General features: G+C 50.7%; 3 protein-coding genes across 3 annotated transcripts; 1 reads left to right on the forward strand and 2 right to left on the reverse strand.

Annotated features, from left to right (window-relative positions):
* Positions 1-691: 691 nt before the first annotated feature.
* On the reverse strand, positions 692-1,436 carry EAH_00055140 (hypothetical protein; the record flags this gene model as incomplete). The annotated part of the gene is made up of 2 exons (XM_013393894.1): positions 692-923; positions 1,360-1,436. 2 exons carry the CDS (start codon positions 1,434-1,436, stop codon positions 692-694), a joined length of 309 nt encoding a protein of 102 aa, XP_013249348.1.
* Positions 1,437-2,978: 1,542 nt separating this feature from the next.
* Positions 2,979-4,399, reverse strand: EAH_00055150 (snRNP protein Lsm5, putative; the record flags this gene model as incomplete). The annotated part of the gene is made up of 4 exons (XM_013393895.1): positions 2,979-3,158; positions 3,821-4,024; positions 4,081-4,269; positions 4,364-4,399. The coding sequence occupies 4 exons, from the start codon at positions 4,397-4,399 to the stop codon at positions 2,979-2,981; spliced, it is 609 nt and encodes a 202-aa protein (XP_013249349.1).
* Positions 4,400-5,011: 612 nt separating this feature from the next.
* On the forward strand, positions 5,012-8,574 carry EAH_00055160 (hypothetical protein, conserved; the record flags this gene model as incomplete). The annotated part of the gene is made up of 4 exons (XM_013393896.1): positions 5,012-5,475; positions 5,855-7,511; positions 7,795-7,935; positions 8,197-8,574. The coding sequence occupies 4 exons, from the start codon at positions 5,012-5,014 to the stop codon at positions 8,572-8,574; spliced, it is 2,640 nt and encodes an 879-aa protein (XP_013249350.1).
* Between the last annotated feature and the right edge of the window lie 374 nt (positions 8,575-8,948).

An 8,948-nucleotide genomic window follows, 5' to 3' on the forward strand; every position in this document is an offset into this window, starting at 1 on the left:
ACATATTTATTTATTTATTTATTTATTTTATTAATTTAGTTATGTATTTAATTAATTAATTAATTTATTTATTTATTTATCTATTTATTTATTTACTTATTTATGTATTTATTTATTTATTTATTTACATATCTATATATTCATTTATATATTTATTTATTTATATATTTATTTATTTATTATTCTTTAGGTAACTGTACCGGGGACTTGTCAGCGAGAAGCAACAGTAATGAAGCAGCAGCCTTGCATGCAGATGGAGTCTCAAGAAGAGTGTAAGATGATAGAAAAGACAAAAGAAAAGACTTGTGAGAAGCCGTCGACAAGAACAGTAGAGACAGAATGCGAGGACTTTGTTGAAGAGACAGTCTGTGAGACTGTTAGTAAACCTGTAACTAAAAAAGGTGTTAAGTATGAGACAAAGACAGATACATTTCCGTGCACAAGTACATATGCTAAAGAAGTTTGTGTAGAGACACAAGGCTTAGTTGATGCTTCTTGTGTTGCTAACCTTCAAGAAACACAAGAAGTATCTTGTACAAGAAAATATAAGAAACAAGTTTGTCAAGATGTTGATATACCTTCGACGGAGATCTGCACTGAGATTAAAGATGAAGAAGTACAGTACCCCTGCAAACAAATTGTCTTCGAAGAGGTACACCTGACCAATCATATAAAATGCACAACTTAAACACTATTGCTGCTGCTGCTGCTGCTGTTGCTGCTGTCGCTGCTGCTGCTGTTGCTGCTGCTGTTGCTGCTGTTGCTGCTGTTGATGCTGTTGCTGCTGATATTGCTGTCGTTGCTGTTGCTGCTGATATTGCTGTCGATGCTGTTGCTGCTGGTGCTGCTGTTGCTGCTGTTGCGGCTGTTGCAGCTGCTGTTGTTTTTCCCGCTTCTGCTGCTGCACTTGCTGCTGCTGCTGTCTAAATAACCAACTAATTAAATAAACTAATTAAATAAATAAATAAATAAATAGATAAATAATCTAACTAACTAAATTAAATAACTAAATATATAATATAAATATATATATATATATATTTATATATATATTTATATATTTATTTATTTATATTTGTTTGTTTGTGCTCAGAAATGTACGACTGTCCCCTACTACGACTTAGAAGACTGCGAAGTTGTGCTTGAGGAGACAGTGCTGGAGCCTTGTGAAGGAGAGTTTAGAGTAACAGAGTGTACACCTCAAGATACACCTCAGATGGGTACTTGCTTTAAAGATGAGCAAATAGAGTTTAGTGAGACTTGCTTTAGAATTGATACAGATAATGTCTGTGAAGGCGTTGTTACAACTCGAGTTGTTCAGGATGCTCTAGCGAAGAAAGCTAGAGCTACTAAATAAACCCTATTCTCCTCATCCTGCTGCTCCTGATGCACCTTCTGCTGCTGCTGCTGCTGCTGCTGATGATGATGATGATCATGATGCTGGTAGTGGTGGCTGGGGCGGAGGTGCTGCTGATGTATCTGCACTTGCTGCAGCAGCAGCAGCAGAAAGGATGCTGAAGCAGGTGTAACAGGTGAAGCAGCAGCAGCATGTGCAGCAGCAGCAGCAGCAGCAGCAGCAGCAAATACAGCAGCAGAAGCAGGTGCAGCAGCAGCAGCAGCAGTTGCTGCTGCTGGAAACAGCCCATTAGGGCACACCATTAGCAGGTCTATCCAACACGTGTTGATGTGGGGGTGTGTGCATACACCTGAAAGTACTGCTGCTGCTGCAGCTGCAGCAGCAGCAGCAGCAGCAGCAGCAACAACACTAGAGTGTTTAAGACAGGTTCAAAGTAGCACTGTTTCTGCTGCAAGAGACAAAAAGGAGACAGTGTCGTCCCCGTTCTTCTCCTGCACCTCAAAGAGATCGCAATTGCTTTGGCGCTTTTGCAGCAGCTGCAGCAGCTGCAGCAGCTGCAGCAGTTGCTGCAGCAGCAGTTGCTGCAGCAGCAGCTGCAGTGTCTGCACAACTAGACTATCGCCTGTCTGTTTTTTTGTGTCGCTGGACCTAGCAGATATTTATTGACATTCGTCAGTTTAGAAAACTATGCAACAGAAACAAACTCCTAGCTAGCTAGCCAGCTAGCTAGCTAGCTAGCTAGATACATAGCTGATTAGCTAGCTAGCTAGGGGGGGACCTAAGGTAGAGTATCATCTGTTAGCTGCATGCACGGGGCTGTCTCTCTACCCGCTTGTCTCTGTCTGTCTCCTTATCTCTGTCTGTCTCGTTTTGTCTCTGTCTGTCTCCTTTTGTCTTTGTCAATATATTAATATACTAATATACTAATATATTAATATACTAAATCACTAATGAGTTGTAGACAGGAGAGAAAGACAAACAAACGAGGGTAACAAACAAACAAAGACAAAGACAAGGACAGAAGGAGACAGAGACAGAGACAAAGACAAGAGGAGACAGAGACAGAGACAAAGACATAAGGAGACAGAGACAAAGACAAAAGGAGACAGAAACAAAGACAGAGACAGGAGGAGACACAGGCAGAGAAAGAGACAGGAGGAGACGGAGACAAAGACAGACGGAGACTGAGAGAGAAGAAAGAGAGACAAAAACAAATAAATAAACAAATAAATAAACAAATAAACAAACAAATAAACAAACAAAGACAGAAAAGACAAAGACATTCAAATTGTTGGAGGTAAAGAAAGAAAATCCCTAAAAGCGCAGCGCATCAACCTCTGCAGTTTGTCGTTTGCTGCTGCTGCTGCTGCTGCTGCTGCAGTTGCTGCTGCTGCTGTTGCTGCAGTTGCTGCTGCTGCAGTTGCTGCAGTTGCTGCTGCTGCTGTTGCTGTTGCTGCTGCTGCTGCTGCCGTTGCTGCTGCTGCTGCATGACTTCCTGTTGTATCCCTACCGGTTGGGTAGCTGCAGCTCGAGCTGCTGGAGCAGCAGTTACTAGCAGCAACAGCAGGAGCAGGAGGAGCAGCAGAATATGAATAAGCAGGCGAGGGTATAGAAGTTGTGTTTAGCTCCTGGCAGTCTCTGCTGCAGTTGCTGCAGCAGCAGATGCAGCATTAGGGGCCTCTTCAGGGCTTCCTCCCGGTACTAAGATGCATACATTGCTGCCGTTTAATAGAATTGTGTCTAAATATGTTTTCTTCACGCCTTGAGCTGTAAACGAAAACTCTGTTACGTCGTCCAGCACCTGCAGCAATGCCAAGCACACATACACGCCTACTTAGCTAGCTAGCTAGCTAGCTAGACAGCTAGCTAGACAGACAGACAGATAGATAGATAGATAGCCAGCTAACTAGCTAGCTAGGCAGACAGATAGATAGATAGATAGATAGATAGATAGACGGCTATCTAGCTAGCTAGCTAGATAGATAGATAGATTGATAGATGAATAGATGGATAGCTAGCTAGCTAGATATATAGATATATAGATAGATAGATGGCTAGCTAGCTAGCTCGATAGGGGCCCTTAACGCCCCCTATGGGGGCCCCTACACCTCTCCTGGGGGCCCCTGTAGCCCTCATAGGGGCCCCAGTACATACAGGGGCCGCTACAACCTTGGGGGCCCCTATACGTCTCTATAGGGGCCCCTGCACATCTCTATAGGGGCCCCTATACTTCTCTATAGGGGCCCCTGCACATCTCTATAGGGGCCCCTACACTTCTCTATAGGGGCCCCTACAGCTCTCCCTGGGGGCCCCCTTAGACAGCTGTTCAGGGGCCCCCATAGAGTAGTGTAGGGGCCCCAAGAGGAGGCTTTAGGGGCCCCCTTTGAGAGGTGTGAGGCCCCCCACGCGAGTGCAGCAAAGAGGCTTGGTGTTTGCTGCAGTTGGGGTGTCTAGGCAGCTCACCATGTTGACGTAGTCGTCGAAGCCCCTCAGAGTCCCTACTAATTCTTTGTCTCCTTTCATTATAACCCAGACCCTAGACCCCACACATTTATCTACTAAAGCAAGAGGAAGGTAGCTAGGGCCTCCACTCACCACGCCCGCGCTGCTGCTGCTGCTGCTGCTGCTGTTGCTGCTGCTGCTGCTGCTCATTGTCACCCACTCACGCTCAAACAAACACACGCAAAGAAAATACAAACAAAAACTTTTCTTCCTGTATCCACCAGCTGATGCTGCTGAGGCTGCTGCTGACGCTGCTGCTGCTGCTGCTGCTGTTGCTGCTGCTGCTGCTGCTGCTGTTGCTGCAGTTGTAGCTGTTGTTGCGCCTGATGTGGCTGTTGCTGTTGCTGCTTCTGCTGCTGTTGCTGCTGCTGCTGCTGTTGGTGTTGCTGTAGCAGCTGCTGCTGCAGCTCCTGTACAGAGAAACCCAGGCAGAGAGAGGGGGGGCTGCGGGTTTATTATATATTTACTTATAAGAAGAAAAAACAAAAAAAACAAACAAAATACTTGTAACAACAAATCAAACAACAAAACCTTCAGCATGCATGAGGCCCTTCTCCACCCAAGGGGCCCACTCTTGGGGCCCCTGTTGCTGCTGCTGCTGCTGCAGTAAGCAGCAGCAGCAACTGCAGCAGCAGCAGCAGCAGCAGAAACAACAGCAGCAGCAACAGCTACAATAATGAAGCATAAACTGCTTTTTATTTTTAATTAATTTAATATTTAACTGCGTTCGTCTGTATAATAATATAGTGTCTCGTGGATTATCTCTAGAGGCCCTAGGGGCCCCCCTATGCGGGATTAAGTATAGAGGGGCCCCCGGGGGGCCCCCCACGGTGTACACTGAATTGAGGGGCCCTTCTTCTTTAGAAGTATTAATGCTTCTGCATCTAGGGTGAAGCAACAGAGGCAAAGCAGCAGCAGCAGGAGCCCTAAGAGCCGCAGAAGCTGCATTGGCAGCAGCAGCAGCAGCACAAACAACAACAACAGCAGCAGCAGCAGCATCAGCAGCAGCGTCGCTGGATATTGTCTGTCTTCTATAGCAGCAGCTCAGAGCATCTTTTTTATAAGGGCCCCCATGTACCCCTTCCTCCCCACAAGACCCTAGGGCCCCCTTTAACTCTCCTCTCAGGGGGGCCCCCAAGAAGCTACAACCTCATGGTCCTGCTACCCAGGGGGGCCCCCAGGGGGGCCCCCGGGGGCCCCCTTGTGGGGCCGCTCTTGGAGCCCCTCGGGGGGCCCCTCATAAGGCCCCTCGGGGGGCCCCACAGGGGGCCCCACTGGGGGCCCCACGGCAGGCCCGTCTTAGGGCCCCTCAAGGGGCCCCTCAGGGGGCCCCTTAGGGGGCCCCTGCTGCAGCAGTTGTTACAAGTTGAGAGCCGGCAGCAACTCAGCACCGCTTCTGCTATTCGATTTGTTGAGAAGCAAACGGAGACAGTAAAGGGCCCACCTGCTGCTGCTGCTGCTGCTGCTGCTGTTTCTGGGGCGTTGACTGTGCCAGCAGCAGCAGCAGAGGGAGCAGCAGGGAATGACGCAGCAGCAGCAGCAGCAGCAGCAGCTGGGGAGTATGTGGCTTCTATGTCCCCCTTCGTCCTTACCCGCAGCATCATCCGAGCAGCAAGGTGCTCAACCCAACTTTACGAATATGCGTTTGCTGCTGCTGCTGCTGCTGCCTTTTGCTGCTGCTGCTGCTTCTGGTGCTGGTGCCGCTGCCTCTCCGTGCGGTTGCTGTTGCTGTTGCTGCTGCTGCTGCTTCTCCATTCGTTTGTTGTTGCCGGTGATCTCCCGTTGTTGCTGCTGCTGCTGCTTGCATTGCTGCTGCTGCTGCTGCTGCTGCGGTTTGCATGCATTTGAGTGTCTCCGTCGCTTGCAGTGTCTCTCTTCAGCAGTTTGTGGGACTCTCCCTTTTTATGCTTCTTTCTGTTTGCTGCTTGCTGCTGCTGCTGCTGCTGCTATTGCTGCTGTTGCTGTTGTTGCTGCTGCTGGCTTGTTTTGCTGCAGGAACAAGCAGCAAGACAAGGCGTTGTGGGCTGCGTTTGCTCGGCGTGCTGCTGCTGTTGCAGCAGCAATCCCTGGTGAAGATTTATGTCTTTTATTGTCTCTCTTTGGGGGTATAGGTCTCCGCTATACTCCGCTGCTTGAAGCAGCAGCAGCAGCACTGCTGCCGCAGCTGCAGCAGCTATCTGCTGCTGCAGTTTGCAGAGCTATTCAGGCGTATGGGCAGCTGCTGTGTGTACACCCCGTGCTGCTGCAGCAGCTGCAGCAGCAAGCAGCACGTAATGCAGCAGCAATGACAGCAAACCAAGTAGCCTACACTTTTTCTTCACTTGTTCGTTTGGGGTGTATGCCTATTTCTCTTTTTAATGTATTAAGACAAGAATTAATAATAAGAAGAGACAGGCTGTCTCCTGGGGGGCTTGTAATGTCTCTTCATGCTGCGGCTGCGCTGCAGCTGCAAGATGCTAAGCTTCTTGCTGCTCTTTCTGCTGCTCTCTGCCGCTTAGTTGGGGGCCTCAACCCCAAGGGCCTCGCTTTAGCAGCAAACGCGCTGTATAGGCTGCGAGTAAACAATCAGTTCGTGCTGCAGCTGGTTGCTGCTGCAGCGCAGCGCTTGCTGCAGCAGCAGCAGCAGCAGCAGAAGCACAAGCACAAATACGCGCAGCAGCACCAGCAGCAACAACGCATGCAACCTAGAGATCTAGCAATGCTGCTGCATGCTGCTGTTGCTGCTGAGGCAGCATCTCCTGCCTTCGTCAAAGCAGCAGCAGCAGCAGCAGCAAAACGCATGCAAACCTTCGATCTGCATGCTCTCTGTCTCGTTGCTGCTGCCCTCACCAAATACTTCCGCCAGCAGCAGCAGCAGCAGCAGCAGCGACGCCGGCAGCAGCAGCGCCGCCAGCAGCAACAGCAGCAACTGCAACAGCACCAGGACCAGGACCAGGAGCAGGAGCAGCAGGAGCAGCAGGAGCAGCAGCAGCAGCAGGAGCAGCAGCAGCGAGAAGAAGAGAAGGGCCTAACTAAAGAAGAGTTGTTTAAAGTCTTGGAGGCAGCAGCAGAGAGAGCCGGCAGCTTAGCAGCAGAGATGCAGCCTTTGTCTCTTTGCTGTCTCCTCAACTCGTTTGCTTCTGTGGGCTTTCGTTACGGGCCTCTGCTGTTTCACGTCCCTAAGCACGTAGCTTATTGCTGCGATGCAGCAGCAGCAGCAGCACCAGCAGCAGAAGAAGAAGCAGCAGCAGCAGCAGCAGCAGCAGGAATTCCACCTGCTGCTGCAGCAGATCAGGCGCGCTACACCGCATGCATGCTGGCGATTGTTTTGAGGGCATTCAAACGCCTTCAATTAAATGCTTCCGCTCTGCTGCCCTATGCCTTTGCTGCGCTGCCACAGCTGCAGCAGCAGCAGCAGCAGCAACAGCAGCAGCAGCAGCAGCAAGAGGCGGCGTCCCCTGGTGCTGCAGATGGGCAGGCAGAGCTGGAAGCTGCTGCAGAGAGGAGAGGAGACGCAGCAGCATTAGCAACAACAGCAGCAACAACAGCAGCAACAACAGCAGCAACCGCAGCAGCAGCAGCAACAGCAAAAAACGCGGCACCTCCTCCCCTGCTGCATTCTTTGGTGTGGATCCTCGAAAGTGCAGCAGCAAACTCCTTTGTTGATAGGAAGGTAATTGTTGCTGTTGCTGCTGCTGCTGCTGCTGCTGCTTCTTGCGCTGCTTCTGTTGCTGCTGTTGTTTTTGCTGCGTTTCCTGCTGCTGCTGCTTCACACCTTGCTGATGCCTTGGCACGACGATGATACACCGGTTGGTGTTGTTGCTGCTCCGACTGCTGCTGCTGCTGCTGCTTCTCCCGCTGCTGCTGCTGCTGTTCCTACTCCGCTGCTGCTGCTGCTGCTGCTGCTGCTGCTGAGGTGTCTGGGACTCTAAGGGTTTGCTGCTGCATGCATGCAGGGCTTGTCTCTGGTGTACGCACATCTCGCCCTCAGGGCCTCAGAGCTGCCAGCGCATGCAGTTGTTAAAGTCTGGCAGTGTGTCTCTCGCTTGGGTGTCTGTACACCTGAACTGCTTGCTGCGCTGCAGCAGCAAATGCTCGTAAGCACAAACCAGTCTCCTCCCCAGCAGCAGCAACAGCAGCAGCAGCAGCAGAAACAGAAGCAACAGCAGACGTAGCGCCGAAAGGGCTACTGCAGCAGCACTAGCACCAGCAGCAATAGCAGCAGCAGGAACACCAGCAGGACTTGTAGCAGCAGTGGTAACAGCAGCAGCAGCACTAGCAGCAGCAGCAGCACTAACAGCAGCAAAGGTAGCAACCCCTAAACCCTGTGTGCGTGTATGTGTGTGTTGCTGCTGCAGAGGCCACAGAGGCGCCTTTGCTTCTCGCAGCAGCAGCTGCAGCGCATGCATATCTCTTTGCTGGAACTGGGGCTGTCTCCTCTTGAGTTTGGGCTGTTGAGGGTCCCTTGGGGGCTTCTTGCTGCCTGGCAGCAGGAGCAGCAGCAAGTGCTGCTGACGGAGCAGCAGCTGCTGCAGCACAAAGACCTGCACGAAGCCTCCCCGGTGTATGTACACCTCACGCTGCAGCAGCAGCAACTGCTCGCAGCAGGAGACAGCGCGCTTCTGAGAGCAGCAGCAGCAGAGGAAGCAGCAGAAAAGGCTTCAAGGGCTGCTGACTTTAAGGGGGTTTTCATAGCAGCAAACCCTCAGCAGCAGCAGGTAGACAGCCACAGCTGAACCCTTTGCTGTCCCCTTTATCCTGTGGTCTAGGGTTTAGGGTTTAGGGTTTGGAGAGATAGAGCGCCGGGCTGCAACGAGGCAAGAGGAGTCATCATACACGCAGCTGATGGCTGCTTATTAGCTGCAGCTAGCAGGGCCTCGAGCTAGCTAGCCAGCTAGCTGCATAGCTACCTACACACAAGAGCTAGATAGATAAGGGACTAACTAGCTAGCTAGCTAGCTAGCTAGCTAGCTAGCTAGCTAATTAGAGAGGTACCCAGGTGGCTAGCTAGAGAACTACCCAGTTGGCTAGCTAGCTAGCTAGGAAGTGTAGAGAGATGCTGCAGCCCAGCAGGAGAGAGCAAATGCCTCAACTACCCGACATTAGGATG

Source organism: Eimeria acervulina, genomic scaffold (genome assembly GCF_000499425.1).
Source record: "Eimeria acervulina Houghton genomic scaffold, Eah_scaff1082, whole genome shotgun sequence".
Lineage (NCBI taxonomy): Eukaryota > Apicomplexa > Conoidasida > Eucoccidiorida > Eimeriidae > Eimeria > Eimeria acervulina.